We start from the raw sequence: 23,965 nt of genomic DNA, 5'->3' as shown, positions 1-23,965 counted from the left end.
ATAATCATACATGTGCAAGTGTCTTTTTCATATATAATGACTTATTTTGGGGTAGATACCCAGCAGAGGGATTGCTGGATTGAATGGTAGATCTATTTTTAGTTCTTTAAGGCATCTTCATACTGTTTTTCAGAGAGGTTGTACTAATTTACATTCCCACCAGCCGTGTATAAGCATTTCCTTTTACCATATCCATGCCAACATCTGTTGTTTTTTTGACTTTTTAATAACGGCAATTATTGTAGGAGTAAGGTGGTATCTCATTGTGGTTAATTTGCATTTCCCTGATAATTAGTAATGTTGAGCATTGTTTCATGTTTGTTGGCTGTTTGTATATCTTCTTTTGAGAAATGTCTATGTATGTCCCTTGCTCACGTTTTGATGGGATTATTATTATTTTTTTCTTGCTGATTTGTTTGAGACCCTAGTAGATTCTGGATATTAGTCCTTCGTTGAATGCATATATGTTTGCAAATATTTTATCTCATTCTGTGGGTTGTCTATTTACTCTGCTGATTATTTCTTTTGCTGTGCAGAAGCTTTTTAGTTTCATGAGGTCCCATTTATTTGTTTTCATTTTTGTTGCATTTACTTTTGGAGTATTAGTCATAAATTCTTTGCATAGGCTAATGTCCATAAGAGTTTTTCTAATATAATCTTCTGTGATTTTTATGGTTTCAGTTCTTAGATTTAAGTCTTTGATCCATCTTGAGTTGATTTTTGTATAAGGTAAGAGATTGGGATCCAGTTTCATTCTTCTACATGCGGATTGCCAGTCTTTTCAGCACCATTTACTAAATAGGTTTATGTTTTTGTATGCTTCATCAAAGATCAGTTGGATGTTAAGTATTTGGCTTTATTTCTTTTTTGTGGGGGGAGGGTTAAATTTTTATTTTAAATGCTTGGATAGCTTCAATATCCAGGTTGTGGCAAAATCAGAACACATGTAAAATACCTTACATTAGATTCCCCAAAGGTACCAAAAAGTACAGTAAAATTAACACTCCCATTACAGGAAATGTATAACATGAATAATATAAAATGAAAAGGTGACACTGGTTTCCTGAGATACAATTTACTCTTTACAACCAGAGTTCACAGGACCAGGCTGCAGAGTGTGGCAGCAGGAAGCAGAGGCTGCCATTTTGTTCTGTGGGACCTGGTACTAAAAATCAGCCCATAATGCCCCTCTGGCCTCTCAGACACCACACGCTGCCTAAATAACTAGAGCTCTGGAAATAGTAAACAAGAGAGTGATTTCCATGGGGGCAAATTTTAAATAAGATGCACATGGGACAAGCCATAGAAAGTTTGTCAAGTTAAATTTGGTACATAATTGTGTTCACTCCATATCCAAACACAGCATGTGTGCGGTCGGTTGGTCTCTCCTGCTGCTGCCTCAGTATGGCTTGTAGGTATTCTGATGGCCACCATGTCACTGGCTCTTGCTGTAGTTTGTACTGCCCTGAACTCCACTTCCACCACCACCTCCGCTGCCTCGGTTCCCTCAGTTGTGGTTTCCACGGCCCCTAAAACCATACAGCTGCTGCCAATAAACTTCTTTGGGCTGGGCCACCTTGATCTCACACTTGCTTCCACTGATAGTATGGAAATTTTTCTCCAGAACTTTCTTCACAGGTTCTTCTTTTTTAAAGATGATAAACACAAAACCTTGTCTTTTGTTCAACTTTGGATCCACTGGAATTTCAATGGCCTCGATCTCCCCAAACTCGCCAAAGTACTCCCTGATCTTTTCCTCAGTGGCTTCAGGATTCAGACCCTCGACGAAGATTTTCTTCATCGGGTCCTTCTTCATAGCCATAGCCTTTTTAGGGTCAATGACACGGCCATCCAGCCTGTACTCCTTCTGGTCTAGGGCCTTCTCCACATTGGTTGCATCTTTGAACAGGATAAAACCCAAACCCTCGTGCCCGTCCAGTGTTGGGATCCATTTTTATTGTACAGTCAATGACCTCTCCAAATTTAGGAAAACAGTCTTTTAAATCTTTTTTGCTGGTATCCCAGCTCAGGCCTCCAACGAGCATTTTTCCTGCGTCCTCCTGGTTCTTGCTGGCGGTGATCTGTTCGTTCTCGGCGATTTTTGATTTTGATTCCCGCTGGAGGGCGCTGCGGTCGCTCCGACGATTCGCCTTTGGGGCGGCCTCGGTTCTCGTTGGCGCCCAGCGTCTCCAAGGACATGATTGGCCGAGTCGCGGCAGCTACTCGCCCACTTGTCCCCACCCACCGGGGAAAGCGCCTTGGGATCCGCCGTGCTCCAGCTCGTGCTGCTGAGGTCTGGCCTCCGCCAGCTGACGGAGCCGCTTCAACTGCAACTCTTCCTCCTCAGCCGCTGCCGCAGGGAACCCACCGACCCACAAACCAGCTCCCGCCGGCGCGGTGCCGCCGCCTCTTGTTTTCTGTTTTTGTATTTTGAGATGGGATCTCTCTCTGTTGCCTAGGCTGGAGTGCAGTGACACCATCTCAGCTCACTGCTGCCTCCGCCTCCCAGGTTCAAACGATTCTCCTGCCTCAGCCTCCCGAGTAGCTGGGATTACAGGTGTGTGCCATCACATCCGGCTAATTTTTGCATTTTTAATAGAGAAGGGGTTTCGCCATCTTGGCCCTGCTGGTCTCGAACTCCTGGCTTCAAGTGTTCCGCCCGCCTCGGCCTCCCAAAGTGTTGGGATTACAAAGTGTGAGCCACCTTGCCTGGACATTCGGCTTTACGTCTGAGTTCTCTTTTTCTATTCCATTGGCTCATGTGTCTACTTTTATAGCAGTACCATGCTGTTTTGGTAACTACAGACTTATAGTAAAATTTGAAGTCTAATTATGTGATGCCTCCAGATTTGTTCTTTGTGCTTAGGATTGCGTTGGCTATCCAAGCTCTTTTTTGGTTCCATATGAATTTTAGGATTGTTTTTTCTAGTTCTGTGAAAAAATGATGATGGTATTTTGATGGAAATTGCAATGAATCTGCAGATCACTTTGGGCAGTATGGTCATTTTCACAATATTGTTTATTCCAATCCATGAGCATTGGATGTATTTCAATTTGTGTCACCTATGATTTCTTTCAGCAGTGTTTTGTAGTTCTCCTTGTGGAGCTCTTTCACCTCCTTGGTTAAGTATATTCCTAGGTATTTATTTTTGCAGCTGTTGTAAAAGAGTTGAATTATTGATTTGACTCTCAGCTTGGTTGTTATTGGTGGATAGCAGTGCTACTGAATTGTGTACATTGATTTTGTAACCTAAGAGTTTACTGAATTTATCAAGTCTGGGAGTCTTTCAGAGGGGTGTTCAGAGTTTTCTAGATATACAGTCATATTGTTGGCAAAGAGTGATAGTTTGACGTCCTCTTTACCAGTTTGGAGGCCTTTTATTTCTTTCTCTAGCCTGATTGCTCTGGCTAGGACTTCTAGTACCATGCTGAATAGAAATAATGAAAGTGGGTATCCTTGTCTTGTTATAGTTCTCAGGAGGAATGCCTTCAACTTTTCCCCTTCGGTATGATGTTGGCTGTGGCTTTGTCCTATGTGGCTTTTATTATTTTGAGGTAAATCTTTTCTATGCTTTGTTTGTTGAGGGTTTTTATCATAAAGGAATGCAGGATTTTATTCAATGCTTTTTCTGCGTCTATTGACATGATTGTATGGTTTTTGTTTTTAATTCTAATTATGTGATGTATCACATTTACTGGCTTGCTTATGTTAAACCATCGCTGTATCCCTGGGATGAAACACACTTGATCATGATGTATTATCTTTTTATATATTTCTTTTTTTTTCTTTTTGAGACAGAGTTTCATTCTGTCATCCAGGCTGGAGTGCAGTGACATGATCTCAGCTCACTACAACCTCCACCTCCCGGGTTCGAGCGATTCTCCTGCGTCAGCCTCCTGAGTAGCTGGGACTACAGGCACGCACCACCACACCTGGCTAATTACTGTATTTTTAGTAGAGATGGGGTTTTGCCATGTTGGCTAGACTGGTCTCGAACTCCTGACCTCAAGTGATCCACCAGCCTCGGCCTCCCAAAGTGCTGGGATTAAAGGCGTGAGCCATCATGGCTGGCCCACAGTGAGAATTTTTTACTCGCTATTTTGTCCTTCCAAGTGGTAGAGTCATGCTAGCACTGCCTTCAATCTGCCATCTAAAAAAAAAAAAATCCAGTTTTTAAAAAATTTAGAATAATTTGATGAACAACACACAGCTTGAAACACATGTGAATCCACAATGTGCACTTCCTCATAGATCTTTTATATGGTCTGGCTACCCCAAATGGAGCATTCTGACTTTCCTTTATATTTAGCATGCTTGATTTTGCCCATCTATCACTTAACATCTGGAAAAGTTTTGGTAGAGTAATGTAAGTCTATTGTACAGATTCAGGAAGAACTTTTAGACATTATCTAAAACAATCTTCTTGTCTTTCAGTTTAGGAAATGTAGACGCAAATTGTTAATTGTCCTCCCAAAGCCACAAGGTTGTTACTGATACCTATCTTATTATGGTTTGAATGTGTTTCCTGCAGAATTCAGGTGCTGCCAGTGTGCTAGTATTGAGAGAGGTGGGGCCTTTAAGAGATGATTAGTCCTTGAAGTCTTCTCTCTTGAGGATGGTATTGAGGCCTTTATCAAAGAGGCTACATGTAGCATTTGGCTGGCTTGACTTTCTGCTTTCTGCCACGTGAGAATAGTCTTCCTCCTCTACAGAGAGTGCAGCTCTCACCTGACATCCAAACCTGCCAGTGCCTTGATCTTAGATTTCCCAGCTTCTGGAATGCTGAGAAATACATTTCTATTGCTTATAATTTATCTGGTCTCAGGTATCCTCTTGTAGGTCAGCACAAACAGACTAAAACAGGGAATATAATTCTAAGGTACTGATTCAGGAATAATTTTTTCACATTACCTAAAACATTTTCTTCTCAGTTTAGGAGATTTAGGCACAAACTAACTGGCTTTCCCAAACCACATGGTGGTTAGTAATAGTTTTAAAAGTTTTTACTTCCAGCAAATTGTATAATTCCTCATGATCATAATGTACCAAATGTGCTATAAAATGTTAAATCAAGTTCAGATACTATAAGAAAGATCACTACTCTGTTTTTGGAGAAAGGAAGGGGCTAGGTCCTATAACCTCTTCTCTTTTCACAAAGGCACAGAGAGGTTAAACTAAGTGACTCCCTAAAGGTGGGTAAGAAATGGGGATGTGTGTCCTTCCAAGTTACTGTTATTCTGCAGACTCCGAAGGAACCACAGTGCTACACCGTGCTATTGTAAGTTCTTGCCTTCTTTACACTGAAGTTACATGAGAAATGCAAACAGGTAAACAAAAAAGACCTGAGAAAGGCCAACTTTTTGATAACTGTTTAGACAGAGACTGTCTAAACAGAAAACATATGCTATTTCCCCTCAGCCTGACTGATTTGGCATTCAGAGTACAAGCTCACAGGAGAGGGGCTGGGCCTGTCCAGTCAGGAACTGCAGTCGGAGACTTCCCCTGCTACTTGCTGGGAAAGAACATTAGGAATGCCTTTTAGTGCCTTGCTTCCTGAACTAACTCACAGTAGCCCGGCAGCCCAGGGCGATCCGACCACATTTCACTCTCACCGCTGTAGGAATCCAGATGCAGGCCAAGTACAGCAGCACAAAGGACATGCTGGATGACGATGGGGACACCACCATGAGCCTGCATTCTCAAGCCTCTGCCACAACTCGGCGTCCAGAGCCCCGGCGCACAGGTACCCTGTCTCCTGGAGTCCAAATAGACCAGAGTCCTTGTGAAATGTGTGAGATGAGCTATCCCTCCTAGAAATGGATATATTTAGCTTGCATCTTATAATTTTATTTCCAATTACTCACCCTGTGACATAGTAGTGAATTTTTTTTTTTTTTCAGTTCTATTCAGTTCCATAATTCCCACACTTAGAGAAGGATTTTATTTCCTGGGCCACTCAGCCAATCTAAAGCTAAAATATGACTTCAGTTCTAGTGAAAAGGACTCACATGGTAATATACACAGGACTAGGTTCTAGGTCCTAAACCAGGTACGCCACTTTCCTTCTGTGTAACTTTGGACGAGTTATTTAAGTATCCTGGTAGCATCATATTCTTTATTTATAAAATATTAATGGCCACAAACATGTATAAAGGGCTCATTATGTGCTGGCAGTGTTTTAAATACTTTAAGTATATTAATTCATATTAACTTGAGTTAATATTAAATAGAACTAATAAAACTTCCTTTACAAGGTGGTACTGAGAATGATAAATTATGTAAAATATTTGAATGTCTGTCTGATCTGATATAGGCTGACACAAAATTGCTGAAAGGAACACTTTAGGAATTCTCAAGAAATGGAATGTTGAAAGGAATCCCATATTTTAACATTCATTCAGTGCCTGTATTTTAATATGTCCTTTCCCTTCTGATTATATCATTGTTTTCTTCACCTTTGTAAATCTGGATATATCATTAAAAAAAAACTATCCTGTTCTTTATTTCTTTATCAAATAACTTTTAGTTTTCCTTCCTTTCTCCTACTAAAACCTCCATTCACTTTCTATTTATTTCTATTTATTAAATGACGCTCCACCTGAAACCCACTATTATGGCTCTTTCTTTTTTTTTTTTTTTTTTTAACTAAACTACCTAGTAAGCTGTTAAGGAACATTGGGGATTTCCAACCTCTTTGAAATGAAGCTAAGTGACAAAAGTAGGGATGTCAGCTTCTGTAGCCACAGGATATGTGTGATAGGATACAAAGTGTTTTCCTCCATAAAAACTAACGAAGAGCCCATTTTTAGGGCTGTGGTTTTGAGTAGCTTGTATATAACTTCATTTTCCACCTTTGGCTGGAGCCAGGAACTCTCTCAAGGATTAGTGATCAGCATAATTAAGAACAGCATGTACAAATAAGTTCTGCTGTGGTTGAAGGGTGGAGAGGGAGGTGGAGCAAGATAAAACACTAGCTGCAACATCTGGGAGCTTCTTTGTAAGAAATGGGTATTGAAACAGTGGAAGTGGAGATTACAAAGAATTGTCTTGGAAGAAATCATCTGGAAATAGTTATCTTACGCAACATATATGAGATCTTGTTTTCATCTTTTTATGGTAATACATTTAGGGGAATACTATCATAGAAGTATAATTATTTCTTAGATAAACATAGCTGATACACCTTCACTGATAAAAATAACAGCAGAATCACTCAGAAATTTTTGGCAATGTGGAGGATTCAGATCCAACATAATGATGTGACACCATTAAGATCTGGCAACTTTTATTTTTTAGAATTAATAAAAATAAATCACACACACATTCATTTAATTTCTAGACTTTTGTCGATAACAATTGACGTAACAACTATGTTTGTGTTTAAAAATGCCAAACAATTAAGATAGTGAAAATGAAAGACAACAACCTTATATATTTTTCACAAACTTATGTTCGGGGTCATGTTATCCTAGTACTGAGGATATAATGTAATATGATCCAATGTAATATGATCCCTGTTCGTAAGGAAACTGAAAGTCTAATACAATTCTCAACTAAGGAATAAGTATAATAAGGTGTTACAGCAGAAGCATATACAGTATAGCTGAGAGCTTGGTTATTTTTACCTAATTAAGTAGAGGAGCTCAGGAAAGGCTTAACAGAAGGAGCGACTGTGGAGTTGAGTTAATTTTAAGATCTTCCACGTAATAAGGCATCAAGAGTGAGGGTGTTTGAGAGGCTGGGGACACTACAGACAGAGAGACATATGAAGGGGAAGTCATGAAGGTTTTCCGTAGCTTTGTATTTTTAGAGAACTATAAGCAATATGTATGGCATAGGTGTAGAGTTGGAGGAGGGAAACTTGGCAAAGGGGTAAGTCTGGCAATTTAAGGAGGGATTTTAGGGCATGCTGATCTATTTTAATTCTATTCAATAGTTAAAATGAAGTCAATGCAGGATTTAGATAGGGAGAAACAGAATTTTGCATTTTGGGAAGACCTCCCAGGCTGCAATGGAAAGGATAGGGTGAAGGTATATGAAAGTGGATATGCTGATACCAAATTTTTTCACTAGTCCAGTACAAGAGTAAAAGAACCTGAACTGAGGCAGTATAGTAAAAATGAAGAAAAAGAATCAGATATGAAAGATGTCGAGGTGATGGAGTTTAGATAATCGGTGACTGGTTACATATGAGGAGACAAGGAAAGGGACCTCAGTGGTAGGTTGACTAGGTTCTGTCTGATGTAATGTGGATGGTGCTGCTGTTAACTAAGACAGAAACTATAGAAGGGACAGGAAAGGTGATGAATTGAGTTTGAGTTTAAGGGGTCTGCAGAAAGAGGGACCCCTTTGGAGTCCATCTGGAGCTGTCCAAAGACACCTGTATATGCAGGATGTGGGTTGGGCTACATATACATGTGGGAATTACTGGCATAGTAATTAAATAAATAAATAAAGTAAATGAGGTACCTAAGTCATTAAGTCAAATACATAGATAGTAACTAAAATGTGTGAGTGAGATCACTGAGGGAGGGAATGTAAAATGAAAAGATGAATGGGGCCGGGCGCGGTGGCTCACGCTTGTAATCCCAGCACTTTGGGAGGCCGAGGCGGGCGGATCACGAGGTCAGGAGATCGAGACCACAGTGAAACCCCGTCTCTACTAAAAATACAAAAAATTAGCCGGGCGTGGTGGCGGGCGCCTGTAGTCCCAGCTACTCGGAGAGGCTGAGGCAGGAGAATGGCCTGAACCCGGGAGGCGGAGCTTGCAGTGAGCCGAGATCACGCCACCGCACTCCAGCCTGGGCGACAGAGCGAGACTCCGTCTCAAAAAAAAAAAAAAAAAAAAGAAAAGATGAATGAACAGAAGAATAGAGTGTCAAGGAGAGAATCTGAGGGAATATCAACACCTGAGGAGCAAGAAGAATGAAAGATTCCAAAAGGAGCTACTAGGGATGAATAGCAGAGAGTGGTAGAAGCAGGAGTCTTGGAGAGAGGCATCAATGGCATCAAGAGACAATAAATTCAAGAGTAATGGAAAATTAGAGTAATGGAAGAGACAACCAATTTAAGAGTATTGGAAAAGTCGATGATAATGACTGTGAGTTTTAAAAACAACAAATAACAAATACTGCAGAGAGTGTAAGCAAAAGGAAGACTAAAAATGATTATTTAACAATTTATCAATAAGGAGGAAAATATTTAGTTTTGATAGCAGTGGTTTGAAGAGGAACTGATGGTTACATAATAAAGTAAACAATTTAAGTCATTTTCTCTTTTTCTTTCTCTCTCTTTTTTTGGAGATAAAATGGGTTATTGCTGAGGTATTACAGGGTTGAGTGAAAGATTCTAAGAGTTATTTTTTAAGATGTGGGAAATTCTAACTCAATTATAGATTGAAAATAAGTTCAGGGAGAGAACTTCACATTAACAGTACAGTAAGAGGAGAGAGGATGAAATAACTGACAGGCCGGGATTCCTGCCAGAGACTAAATTTTATCCTATCAAAAGAATATGAAAAATTACTTTGGCTAAATAATTAAAACAACATTTAATAATAAATTCAAGTTCCTCTTTTCCCTTGTTCACATTAATTACAGTACTATTGAATTTCCCAGCGTTTTAGTTTTATTTCCTCAATTACAGCATAAATCCCTCATCACAGTCATGACATAAATCACTGTTAACTGATTCAACAACTCTTTAAATCAAACCTACTAATGACAAGACATTATGGGATGCACTAGAGGAGCCTGTTTTTCAGGTGCTTAGAGAAGTGGAAGGAATACTCTAAATCAATAGTTGTAGTAAATGTCATTTAGTGCTATTAAATCAATGTTGGAGGTCGCAGAAGCAATATAGGAATGAATGAGTTACTGAGTGAGTTTAGTTTTGCGAGTTCCCAGAGGAAGTGACATGATCTGGGCCCATGAGGCTAAGAAGTATAATGGGATCCTATTAGGAGAAGCCTGATACAGCACACTAAGAAACTGACTAAAACGGAATGAGCCTTGGGAAACTTTTCTTCCTATGGAAGAGAGGAAGTATGATTAAATTTATGCTTTCAAAATTCGTCTTGCTGGTAGAGTGGACATTTCAAAATGCAGAAGGGAAAAGTTGCAAGCTCCTGTCATTCTATGATTCCAGATGCACTGCCATGTATAAATACTGATCTGAGATGTGTTGGGAGGATAGGAAGATGACTGAAAATGTCCAGCTCTGGAATCAGTCAGCTTGGGTAGCTCTGTGCAACTTAGTGACTTAGGCAACTTAAGTGACTCCTTGGTAATTCAATTTTTGTAAAGGTTGCTTCCAGTGAAATAAAGTGTATCTAGAACACACTTATAGTTAGCATTAATAACTATTTCTCTCTCTCTTTTTCAATATTCTCCATCCAATCATCCTATATAAAGACATGGAGAAACACAATCCTGGGGAGTTACTAATAGTTCTTTAGTAACTATTACTAATAGTAGCTGTGTGTTCCCGAATAAGCTGTCTACACCTGCTAGGCTTCAGTTATCTACCTGTAAAATGAGATAATAATATCTACCTTATAGGGGGTGTTTGTGAGGCTAGATGAGAACATTCATATAAGACATTTTTCTCAGTAACTCAAGAAATTTGAGCAATTATCATTAATGGTAATGTTGTTTTTGAATTATACTTCAGTAAATAATATCTGTTGATGGGGATATAAAATTGAGTCACCTAACTTTTACTGAAGAGGAAAAATATAATTAAGTTTCTAAATACTGTGAATTGGAACCTCAATGATATTCTAGAAACAGCTCATATGTTCTTAGATGTATACTCTTTTCAAATAATAGGAAGGATAACACACATTTTCATTTAGAGAGTATGAAAATAGCAATATTTGAAATAGATTCATAACAGAAAAGAAACCTGCATTTACATGAACACAGAAAAGCAGACTCAACCCATGAACTCAGATTCCCATGAGGAGGTTTCCTATGCACTACATGTGAGGATTAAGGAAACAAAGACATTTACATTTCAAAATACAAAGGGATCAAAAATTGCTTTCTGAAATATTATGTACATTGCCACCAGTTTTGCCCCCATGTCTCTGCGACTCCTGACTGGCTCATGGAAAAGTGTGCAAAGTATAGCGTTAAACATAATGATTTAATCCTAGCTCTGCAACTAGTTTGTAACATGCACATTATTTAAACTCTCGGTGTCTTCTCCAGCTTTTAAGACCTTTTGCATTTCATAGGTATACTAATAGACTGTATATGGTAATGTCAGCTTAGTTTCTTGGGTGGAAAACAAAATTTTCCCTCTCTGATGCCTGATGAAGGGTAACTGGTTAAGTTTGACAACTCTCCACCCACAAAGTTTCATATAATTACACAGTAATTGGTATCCAAAATTTGACCCTAGCACTAAGGCCTTTTATAGTATGGTTAATACTAAGAGGATACAGGAAAGGGTTTTTTTTCTATATATATCTTATTATTCCTAGGGATGTTTATATCATTCCTTGGCCTGTCCACACCCCTTTCTAAACATGCCTCAGGAGACAGCAAAGGGGTTCTCTTCCAAAAAATAAAACCACAATAAAGCCAAACCAAACTCAAGCGATCTCCTAGGCATCTTATTTTTCTGAAAATCTGTCTCATGTTAGGGTGAGGGTGATCCCTGGAGAGAGACTTCAGTATGATTAGGAGCACTTGGAATAAAACTGAGAAACATTAGACTCCCAGTTAGAAGAAAAACATCTAGAAGGAAAAATAGTATCAAAGAAAAAGAAAAAGAGAAACTTTCAGTTTCATGGACTTTCCGTCATGGGAGCTTGGTTTCCTGGAAGATGAACTCCCCAGGACTGTGTTTCTCCATGTCTTTTATATAGAATGATTGGAAGGAGAATATTGAAAAAGAGACAGAGAGAAAGTGAGAGAGCAAGAGAGGGAGATGGGAAGGGAGAAGAAAAATTTTTAAATGTGAAAATTTGGTCAGAGAAAAAGGATTTCTTAGAAGAAATTTTTAAAAACTTTTTAAAGCCTATTGCACTTCTTTTATTTTTTCTGCCCTAGAGGCAATCTTAGGACGGATCATGTATTTTTTTTCTTTTCATGAATAAAATTATTACTGAAAGATGTTCTGATTTCTAAAGTCCAGGCCCTCACTTCACAGTAGGAATTTAAGTTCACTCTTTTTGGTCCTTTGGGCAGAAAAACAACAACTCCCATGTCCTCGATATTATGCGAGAGAAAGCAGATTTATTTTATTTTATTTATTTTATTTTATTTTATTTTATTTCATTTCATTTCGTTTCATTTCATTACTACTTTTGAGAGAAGATCTTACTCTGTCACCCAGGCTGGAATAGAGTGGCACGATCACGACTCACTGCAGCCTTGACCTCCCTGGCTCAAGCAATCCTCCCACCTCAGCCTTCTGAGTAGCTGCGACTACAGGTGTGTGCCACCATGGCTGATGAATTTTAAAATTTTTTTATAGAGATGGGGTCTCACTATGTTGCTATCTTTTGTAGAGATGGGATCTCACGGTGTTGCTCAGGCTGGTCTCCAACTCCTGGCCCAAAGCAATCCTCCTGCTTCAGTTGGGAGGATTCCAAAGTGATGAGATTACAGGCCTAAGCCACCGTGCCTGGCGGAAAACAGATTTATAAAGAGATAAATAAGTTGGTTGACTGTCATAGTTCTTCTCCTTTACTTCTTATTTTTAATTTCAGCCAGACAAATATTAATTATGAGAAGTAACAGGATTTAAAAAATTATTATGACTTTGAGATGTATATTAATGTAACTATGTTTGAATAGGGGTAGGCAGGCATATAACACAGATATTTGTATATAATGGACCTATTCATTCATTTATTTAAATTTAATTGAGCTTATTTCAACTACTGCCCTAGGAACTGGGTTGCAATAATGGCTAAATAGATGCTTTCCAAGAAGGAGCTTAATTTTTCCTGGAGTAAGACACATATAAGCTAAATGAAATAACAAAGATATACAATATATTTAATGGTAATAAGAGGTATGTGGAAAAATAAAATCACCATGGTAGTGGGCTCACATAAGCACTTTTAACTATGGAATCTAGAAACATCCATGTGATTAACTTGGACTATATGGAGTTTACAAATATAGGGTTTTGGAGAGGATGATTAACCCAAACTATATTCTGCCTCTAATCTTTTTTTTTTATGTTCTGCTGATCTGAAATACTTTTACAGACAATACCACGAGAACATCATCCTTTTCCAGAAAAACTAAGACTAAATCACATAGCTCAGTTAACTGAAGTAAACAGGAGGAAGCAAATCTCCCTTAGATTTGTTAATGATATAATCTCACAAAACTCAGTGTATAGAAACCAACATGGCTGGGAGGTGTATTTAGCTGAGTCTGTTTTCTTCTGACATAGATGTTGCTGAAAAGTCAATAGACTACAAAAAAAAAAAACCTGTAAACTTAACTTTGGAGAACCCACTTATCTCTTTAAAACAAATAGCTTAAGTCATATTAATTTTTTATAATTTCATTTTTTGATTATTTAAACTGTCAAAGAACTACTCAGCCCTTATGTCCCAGGCACTGCTTTCAGTAGTGGAAATAGACTGGTGGACAAGATAGACAAGATCATTGTTGTAATGGAATGTTAAATGGAGAGAAAGGAGACAGACAAAAAGAAACACAAGTCATGGAAATATTACCTAGTACAGGGTGAGTGATATGCTAGAGATGGACTCATGGACCTCTTCCAGGGATGTGCCATTGAAACTGAAATTAATGCAGAGGCAGAAGCAGGGCTGATACAAGGTGCTTAGGGTCAAGCTTGATCAGATCAAGGACTAAACGGAAGACCATTGTGAGTAGTACATGTGAGTGAGAGGAAAATAGTTCAGAGAGGGGTGAAAGAGCTAAGGAAAGTCTCAATAAGACTAATGCAGGATTTAATTTTAAGTGCAATAAAGCTTTTGAAGTTTTTAAGTAGGGAAGTAGCATAATAAAATTGCCATTTTTTTTTAAAAGGAGCAATCTGTGAAAAGTGATTTGGATTTTATTCTAAATGTAATGAAAGCTACTTATGAAGGAGATGATTGCTAAGAAATAAGATTCACATTTAAAAATATATCAGTATGTCTACTCTGAGACTTTAACTTATTTTGCTTACTAGATTGTAAGTTCCAGAGGATAGTAATCATACTGTCTATTTCTGTATTCTTCATTAGTTATCATTCCCCATTTGGAAATAACGTTTCATATAAATCTCCACCTAGAATTGGCCGGGCGCGGTGGCTCATGCCTGTAATTCCAGCACTTTGGGAGGCGAGGTTAGAGGATCACTTGAGCTCGGGAGTTAGAGAACAGCCTGCAGCCTGGGCAACATGGTGAAACCTCATCTCCAACAAAAATTTAGAAAAAAAAAATTAGCCAGGCGTGGTGGCACGTGCCTGTAGTTCCGGCTCGTCAGGAGCTGAGGTGGGAGGATTGCTTGAGCCTTGGAGGCAGAGGTTGCAGTGAGCTGAGATCTCGCCACTGCACTCCAGCCTGGAAAATCTCTGTACCTAGAATGTATTATATATAGGAACTTGCTAGAAGGAAAAGAATTTTCCTTTCAAAAAGCCCCTCCGATCTCTTTAATCTTTCTGTTTCAGAACGTGACTTGAATTCTCAGTGAAGTAGAACTAACCGGCTACAAAGAGATCAGAGTTTGAGGGTTTCACTCTCTCTTTGTTTCATTTTTATCACAATGCTAGATGCTACCTGCACCCGACTGAGACTTTTCCCTGTCAGATATGTTAGGTCATTCAGATTCAGACAGGTGACCTCACTAGGTGAGGGGTCTACTCATGACTTACAGTAAAACCTCTGCAATTACCAGTCAAACTTATGAGAATGGAGGGCAAGGAAAGCATGTTTGCCACAGTTTTAAAAATTATTTAACTGTTGCAAAAATAGTTTAGATTCATCTTTCTGAAACTGATTATCATGTTTCTTTATAATCTATTTTTGAAAAAATATAAATCAAATGAATGAACAAACAATATCCTTACAAAAGAGGGACTTTCAATCAAGCAGTTCCACAGAAAAACAGTAAAATTATTACTTCCCATTACTAACATGCAATTTGCCTTTTAGAAAAAGCATATACGGAACTTGGGGGAAGGGGGATGTTTTTCAAAAGTAACAACAAATTAATTTCGTCTTTCCCTTAATTATGTAAAAAGTTGTCCTTTGGTAAGGTTCAGAGATTCTCAGGGAGTGTTTCAGACATTTTCATGAGAGTCTTTCATGATTAGAATTTTGACAAGCAGAAGGTTGTACAAAGAACCACATAAAGATAATGGTAATGCATAGTGTGATTCAGTGCAAAGTAAGACTTGAGGAGTGGATACAAATGGGTGGGGCTTGTGAGAAAATCTAGCTGTGATAAGTGAGGCTTGCACTGAGCCTTATGATGATGTTTCTGAGGACAGAAAGCAAGTTATCCAGCCCGTTACTGTTGTCCAGCCTAATCTGTTCTTGTGCAGAATCGACTCCACTCCCTTACCCTGTTATTGACTTAGATGCAAGAGGAAGAAAAAGCCAAACCCTGCTTTCTCTTCTGTTCCCTGCAGAGCACAGGGCTCCCTCTTCAACGTGGCGACCAGTGGCCCTGACCCTGCTGACTTTGTGCTTGGTGCTGCTGATAGGGCTGGCAGCCCTGGGGCTTTTGTGTAAGTCTGCGCTCTGACCTGGGGGAGGATCCTGGTTCCAAGGTTTGTCTAGGATGAGAAACACTTGTTATGGATTTGTTTTTTAAACTTTAATTCTTTAGCCTTTGGAAAATTCAGTGTATCTTTTTTTAAATGGCAACTATTTAAATGGTGAATAATGGAAGAAGAATTAAAAAAAAACAATCAGCTGCCAACTAGAATTAAACATTCTGTTTAAGAAGGGTTTTGTCTGTTTGTATGTCAATGTTTAAAAAAAATCATTTATTTTAAATAAATGCATGCTTCAGCCCTCTCCCATTCCACAAAAGACTAGGGTATCAGAGGTTTTGGCTCTGAGAATACAAGGTTCAGTGGGCTAGTGCAGAATATACTACCCACAGAGCCACATGTACCATCAATACAAGGAGAGTAGGTAAACTCCTTAATCACCATATTTTTTAAAGGCCAGGAAGTTATACAGTCACTTTATAAAAACTTGTGAAAATCAAATCGGAAAAATGCATATCTAAAAATATTTAAATTTCAAACTAGTAAAAACAAGTTAAAAAGCTTAAAAAAGAAAGTGGATGAATTTGCCTCAGTAGGTAAAGACCCCACAGCATGTTTTCTAAACAGCTGAAGAAGGTTATTCAAAGAAAAATGTTAAATAGAAGAGCAGGATTTTAATGTCAAAAATTGGGTTTTATAGGAATTTTAATACTTTCATTTGTATCTTATATTTCAAAATTAAAAATAATTTCTTATTGCCCTTTTTGATCCCAAAAGTTTTATTTCATTGTGATTGAACTATTGTTTTGCAATCACTATTATTCTTGGAAATATAGAGGAACTCTCATGATTCATGAGGGATTTCTATACTTAGATGTAGAGACCTGAATTTCAAATCTGAATGTTGAAAATTTCTAGTCAAATGACGTTAGGAATTTACTTGTTCTCGATGATCCTAATTGCAAACTGTAAAATCATGGAAAAAATAATAACACTGTTTCAATAACTGAATAAGTAACAATATATGGTATATTGTCAATACTCAATATAATGATCAACATATAAACAGATAGGCGGTTTTATGTTGAGTAACATTTGAGAGTATACATAAAAATATTTATCAAGCAGTAAATATAGGTTGAGAATTTATTCCTGAAGTTAGGAACTAATATTATAACTCCACGTTTCTATTTATTTATAAATATATATAGATACATTATTTAAATTATACATTTTTTTTAGGCCAGGAATGGTGGCTCATGCCTGTAATTCCAGCACTTTGGGAGGCTGAGGCGGGCGAATCGCTTGAGGTCAGGAGTTGGAGACCAGCCTGGCCAACATGGTGAAACTTTGTCTCTACTTAAAATACAAAAATTAGCCAGGCGTGGTGGTGGGCATCTGTAATCCCAACTACCCAGGAGGCCGAGGCAGGAGAACCGCTTGAACCCAGGAGGCGGAGATTGCAGTGAGCCAAGATCACACCACTGCACTGCACTCCAGCCTGGGTGAGAGAGTGAGACTCCGTCTAAAAAAAAAAAAAAAAAACAAATATATGTATATATAAATATATATATATATTTAAATATATATATATTTGTATTTTTTTTTAGGTCTAGTAGTAATTGTTTTATAAATTTGGGAGCTCCAGTGTTAAGTGCATGTATATTTAGGGTTGTGATACTTTCCTGTTGGGTTATTCCTTTTATCATCACTATATAATGTCTATAATGTCTCTCTTTGTCTGTGAAATTTGGCCATTTTAATTCATTTTATATTGAATGTTATTTTGTTCTTTTTTCTTATCTATTTTGCATGATTGTCTTATTTTGTGTGTGTGTTATTGTCTTATAGGTCCTGTGAGATTTATGCTTTCAGGAGATTCTATTTTGGTGTATTTTGAGATTCTATTTCAAGATTTAGCACTCCTTTTAGCATTTTTTGTAGCGCTGTCTTGGTAGGGGCAAATTCTTGCAGCATTTGTTTCTCTGAAAAAAACATTATCTCTCTTTCATTTATGAATCTTAGTTTCACTGGATACAAAATTCTTGGCTGACAATATTTTGTTTGAGGAGGGTAAAAATAGGACCCCAATCCTTTCTGCCTTGTAGGGTTTCTGATGATGTCAGCTATTAATCTGGTAAGTTTTCATTATAGATTACCTGATGTTTTTGTCTTACAACTTTTAAGATTCTCTCCTTCATCTTGACTTTAGATAACATAATGAATATTTACCTAGGTGATAATCTTTTTGCAATGAATTTCCCAGGTGTTTTTTGAGCTTCTAGTATTTGAGAGATTGTTTGGAGGTTCTAGCAGGAGAGTGTAGCTACTCGTATACCCTTGACCAGACTGGTCCTCCTCTGTTGGGTATGGTCATCCTCTTCGACCAAGTGCACAGCTTCAGGAGGGATGCACGTGGAGCAGTGAGGGAGGAAGGGGACACACGCCTAGCCAGCCAGATCAGCCGAATCAATACTGGCAATCAATGGGGTGACAGATATCGCAGCCAGATAGCCCTTATATCCTGAGCTTCTAGTGTTTGGATGTCTAGATCTCTAGGAAGACCATGGGTGTTTTCCGGGTTTATCCCCTCAAATAAGTTTTCCAAACTTCTAGATTTCTCTTCTTCCTCAGAAACAACAATTATTCTTAGGTTTGGCCATTTACTATAACTCCAACTTACTTGGAGACTTTGTTCATTTTTCTTTTCTGTTATCTTTGTCAGATTGAGGTAATTCAAAAGCCTTGTCTTCAAGCTCTGAAATTCTCTCTTCTCCTTATTCTAGTCTATTGTTGAAACCTTCTACTGCATTTTGTATTTCTCTAAGTGTGTCTTTCATTTCCAGAAGTTGTGATTGTTTCTTTTTTATGATATTTATTTCTCTGGATAATTTTTTTAATCCATATCCTATATTGTTTTTTAAAATTTGTTTAGGCCGGACGTGGTGGCTCATGCCTGTAACCCCAGCACTTTGGGAGGCTGAGGAGGGCAGATCACCTGAGGTCAGGAGTTCAAGACCAGCCCGGCCAACATGGTGAAACCCCATCTCTAAAAAAAATATAAGAATTAGAGAGGCATGGTGGTGGGCACCTGTAATCCCAGCCACTTGAGAGGCTGAGGCGGGAGAATCACTTGAACCTGGGAGGCAGAGGTTGCAGAGAGCCAAGATCACACTACTGCATTTCAGCCTGGGCAACAGAGTGAGATTCTGTATCAAAAAGAAAGAAAGAAAACCATAAATAAGTTTCTTAAGTTGTTTTTCATTTTTCTCTGGTATCTCCTTGAGTAACTTAATAATCAACCTTCTGAATTCTTTATCTGGCAATTCAAAGATTTCTTCTTGGTTTGGATCCATTGCTGGGGAGCTAGTGTTACCTTTTGGTGGTGTTATAGATTCCTGTTTTGTCATATTACCAGAATTACTTCTCTGTTTCCTTGTCATTTGGGTATATTGGGTATTTCAGTGAAAAGATCTGGAACACACAGGCTGCTGTTCAGATTCTTTCATCCCATGGGGTGATCCCTTGATGTTGTGCTCTTCCACTTCCCCTAGGTATAGGGCTTCCTTAGAGCCAGACTGCAGTGATTGTTATTCTCTTCTGGGTCTAGCCACCCAGTGGTGCTACCAGGCTCCAGGCTGGTGCTGGGGAATGTCTGCAGAATTCTGTAATATGATCCATCTTCAGGTCTCCCATCTGTGGATACCAGCACTGCTCTGGTGAAGTTGGCAAGGAGGTGAAATAGACTGTGTGAGTCCTTGGTTGTAGATATGTTTAGTGTGCTGGTTTTCTTGAATGCTGGTTATGCTAGCAGTGAAGTCAGATGGACACACTCAGGACCTCTGGTTAGCCAGGATGTTGCAGGCAGTGGAATTAGCTGTTGTCTTCTCCCTCCTTGGAGTGGGGTTATTCTGTCTTGAGTTACTCTAATGGTTTTAGTTGGTTGGCCTCCAGCCAGGAGGTGGTGCTTTAAAGACAGCACCAGCTGCAGTAGTAGACAGGGGATGTAAGCTTGTTCTAAGTTTTCCTGGATAAGTATTCAGGTTTCTCAGGTCATGGGCAGGGCCGTACAGCTCCCAAGTTTATGTCTTTTGTGTTTGGGTACCAGGGTGGGTAGAGAAAAAACACCACGTGGGGTCAGGGTTAGGCAGGTCTGAGCTCACACTCTCCTTGGACAGGGCTTGCCATGAATCCTGTGGGGGACAGGGATTGGTTCTCAGGATTTTATGGCTGCCTCTGCTGTGTCATGCAGGTCACCAGGGAAGTGGGAGAAAGCTGGCAGTGATAGGCTTTACCCAGCTCCCACATAGCTGGTGATGCAAGTCTTGCTCCTCCCTGCCCCACCAACACCACGGAGTTTATATCCTGGCAGCTCAAGCCTGGGGCTCTGAACTTGCCCCGGGCTACGACCCTTCCCACTGAGAAAGCAAGCAGGCTTTCAGGCCACACCCCTCCCCACCTTCCCACACCATCTGTCACAGTTCTTGTGCTGATATCTGTAGCAGTTCCTCTTTGCCCCCTGAATTCTGCTTAAGAAAATTCATATCCAGTTGAAATTATTACAAAATTCATTTGGAAGCTTCTTTCATCCTGTGACTCCTCTTTAATTCCACTGGCTGCCTTGTCCAAGGACTCCTGTGAGACAAAGTCAGGGATGGCTTCCCTGGGCTTGAGCTGGAGAATGGGAGTTGCCTACAGGACTCTTCCCTCTGCTTCTTTTACTTTTATATTTTGCATATATTTTATATTTGGCTCCCTACATCCATTTCTGCTCCAGGTAAGGTTAAATCCTTCTCATGTAACCCAGATTTTCAGGTTCCCCAGTAGGGATGTGTGTTCAGAGGCAAGTTTTCCCCACTTCACACATTTTTGGCTGTCTTACAGAATTTTCAGTATTGAGTTGCTTCTTTCAAAGGATCTGTGAATTCTTTCAGTTTTCCTGGTATGTTCCTGAGGTGGTTCCTGGAGGAAAAGTTCACAGTGTGAGTCTCCTCACCCTGTTCTGTTGTCCATGCGGGAGCTCCATCTTAGCCCTCTTAGCCGCCATTTTCTCCCCATGACTTCACATTTTTAGACAGACTTAAAGAAATTAATTTGCCCAAGGTGATACAACTTCTCATAGATGTACTAGAGTCCAAACTTGCATATAGGCAATATGAGAACTCAGAGCCTGAGATACTAAAAAATATACTGTTTTGTCTTCCCCGTAGGCAGAAAATGGAAATAAAACGTAGAAATAAGCTGTCCAGTCTGACTTGGTCATTTGGGTTAGTTTTTCAGTACTACCAGCTCTCCAATACTGGTCAAGACACCATTTCTCAAATGGAAGAAAGATTAGGAAATATGTCCCGAGAGTTGCAGTCTCTTCAAGTCCAGAATATAAAGCTTGCAGGAAGTCTGCAGCATGTGGCTGAAAAACTCTGTCGTGAGCTCTATAACAAAGCTAGAGGTAAGTGTGTCCTGGTCGCTCTGTCCCCATGTTATCTGGCAACAGAGAGATGGATTTCCCTCCGGTGAAAGTGAGAGTCAAGTATTATTTAACTAGAGGTCTGGCAAACTGAAAAAGGGTTTGGGCTTCAAGATCATGATAGTTGTTGGGATCATGTGATTCATATGCGTCTGTGATACCATACATCAAGGGACTCTTCAAATGCAGACATTTTAAAACAATACAATTAACTAAGAATAACCAAAATAAGACTACAAGTAAAGAAAATACAGGGGTATGTCTCAGTTTACCTCGGCAAATGTTCTTGCAAATTCTTTCCTAGTAAGAAGTAAGCAAACTCATAACTATAGTTCTCAAATCTTAAAAATAATACAGGGACTAGTCTGAAAATGCAGATAACCTGAATCAAATTCAAGTTATTTTAATTCAGGATATCAGGCTGGGTATCAAAAATATGTAGTTTAATAAGGACCACAGATGATGACAGTGTCAATGGTAGGTGAAGCACCATTGATAAAATTACTGCTAGAGAAGTCTAGGAGCATCGCTTCAGTGTGAGTGTGTGTGTATTCCTATTCTATTCTTTTCAGGTTTTGTGATAATCCGCTTTATTCAAGTCAGCTCTCTCTTCTGCTCTCTTTATCATGCTTACTTAGGAAATGGCATACATGTTCAGGTTTCCACTTTTTATTTCTTTTTTAGCAACTCTGAAGGAGGGCAGAGTCTCCTCATCTACTATACGTACACCACTTCCCACCTGAAACAGACATCCTGATTGCGTAGCTACCCAGGAAAAAATATTAATAGGCACAGTTTTACTTCTCTAAGTGATTCTTTCCTACATGACTAATGACCTCAATGGTCATAATGTCCTTATTTACTAATTTTTCTTTTTCCTTTTTTTTTTGGGTGGGGGAGATGGAGTCTCCCTCTGTTGCCTAGGCTGGAAGGCAGTGACACGATCTCGGCTTGCTGCAACTTCCTCCTCCCAGGTTCAAGCAATTCTCCTGCCTCAGCTTCCTGAGCAGCTGGGACTGCAGGTGTGCACCACCACACCCAGCTAATTTTTTTTTGTATTTTTAGTAGAGATGGGTTTTCACTGTGTTGGCCAAGCTGGTCTTGAGCTCCCAACCTCAGGTGTTCCCCCTGCCCCAGCCTCCCAAAGTGCTGGGATTATAGGCGTGAACTACCGCACCTGGCGCTTATTTACTAATTTTTCTAACAAAGCCCAGTGTGCGTACTTTCCTTTGTTGGTTGCCATATCTTCAAAAAGATAATCAACTACTTGACAGGCTGAGGCTGGAAGATTGAGCTGAGGAGATCAAGACCAGCCCAGGCAACATAGTAAGACACTATCTCAAAAATTATTTTTATTTTTATTTTTAATTTTATTTTTTATATATATTTTTCAAGACAGTCTTGCTCTGTCACCTAGACTGGAGTGCAGTGGCGTGATCTCGGCTCCCTGCGGCCTCTATATCCTGGGTTCAAGCAATTCTCATATCTCCTCTTGGGTAGCTAGGATTACAGGCGTGCACCACATCTGGATAATTTTTGTATTTTTTAAGTAGAGACGGGGTTTTTCCATGTTGCTCAGGCTGGTCTTGAACTCTGGCCTCAAGTGATCTGCCCGCCTCAGCCTCCCAAGTGCTGGGATTACAAGCATGAGCCATTGCATCTGGCTAAAAAAAATTTTTTTTTAAGGTAACCGAGATTTTCCTAACACAAATGGTCTTTCAAATTTTTATTTAGGTATATAAAAACAAACAAAAACAGAAGCTATGCAAATAAGTTATATTTAATTTAAATATAAAATCTAAATGCAAATATATTAATGCTTCTCATAAAAAATTCTTACATATTTTTGGTTAGATGTCAGTTCTCAGTTTTAATCTGCTACTTTTTATTTCTTACCCTCATCTTACCCATTATCCATCCATCCATCCACTCACTGAAGTGATATTTATGCATTTAGTTAGTACTACTACCAGTGTGGTTGGAGTATTTACTGAATGCCTACTGATGCATATCTGACAAAACACACAGGATGTCTACTCTCATGGACCACTTACTGTAGTGGGGTGGTGGAAGTAAGTATATTGAAAAACGTAAAATAAGATGACTAATGTCTTTGTCTGTTTGTGTTGCTATAAAGGAGTACCTGAGCCTGGGTAATTCATACAGAAAAGAGTTGTATTTCGTTAATGATTCTGCAGGCTACACAAGAAGCATGGTGCCAGCATCTGCTTCTTCTGAGAGCCTCAGGCAGCTTCCACACATGCGGGCAAGTGCAGCAGGTAACATGACAAGAGTCCAGGAGGCAAGAGATTGGGGAGGGACGTGCCAGGCTCTTTTTAACACTCAGTTCTCCTGGGACTCATAGAGCGAGAACTCACCAAGCTGTTCATAAGGGATCTGCTCCCCTGACCGAGACACTTCCCATTAGGCCCCACCTCCAGCACTGAGGATCAAATTCCAATATGAGATTTGGAGGGGACAAATGTTCAAACTATATCAACCAGCATTTCTAAGTTGGCCCCCAACGTTCCTTATTTTAGTACGAAAAGTCCCACATTCTGGGAAACTCTAGGTCCCAGGTATACAGTAATGATCGGCCAACCTAAATATAATGTATGAGAGATTAATCAATCCTATGAGAAGTGAAGGTAAACAAGGCAAGAGGGATAAGGAATTCCAGGGTAGTCTGTTGCTACTTTAAATAGAGCTGTCACAAATCCTTAATTAAGATGATTATATGGTAGCAAAGACTTGAAAAGTTGAGGGAGTTAGCCATGTAATATAGAGAAATAAT

The 23,965-nt window shown here is 39.2% G+C and overlaps 1 protein-coding gene and 1 pseudogene across 2 annotated transcripts in view; one reads left to right on the top strand and one right to left on the bottom strand.

Moving 5' to 3' along the window:
• Positions 1–1,399: 1,399 nt before the first annotated feature.
• On the bottom strand, positions 1,400–5,602 carry LOC116472183 (heterogeneous nuclear ribonucleoprotein A/B-like; annotated as a pseudogene).
• Positions 5,603–5,621: 19 nt separating this feature from the next.
• Positions 5,622–23,965, top strand: part of CLEC1A (C-type lectin domain family 1 member A) — a 26,567-nt gene continuing 8,223 nt past the window's right edge. Inside the window, exons 1-3 of one of the 2 annotated variants that reach the window (XM_032159589.2) lie at positions 5,626–5,744; positions 15,618–15,716; positions 20,977–21,153. In XM_032159589.2, coding sequence (XP_032015480.1) covers positions 5,630–5,744; positions 15,618–15,716; positions 20,977–21,153 — 391 coding nt within the window. In that variant the 5' untranslated portion in view covers positions 5,626–5,629. Of the gene's footprint in view, positions 5,745–15,617; positions 15,717–20,976; positions 21,154–23,965 lie in introns of both variants that reach the window. The other variant, XM_032159590.2, reaches the window with a different exon arrangement.

Source organism: Hylobates moloch, unplaced genomic scaffold (assembly GCF_009828535.3).
Source record: "Hylobates moloch isolate HMO894 unplaced genomic scaffold, HMol_V3 SCAFFOLD_8, whole genome shotgun sequence".
NCBI classification, from domain to species: Eukaryota; Metazoa; Chordata; class Mammalia; order Primates; family Hylobatidae; genus Hylobates; species Hylobates moloch.
This window is presented reverse-complemented; position numbering and strand designations above follow the sequence as displayed.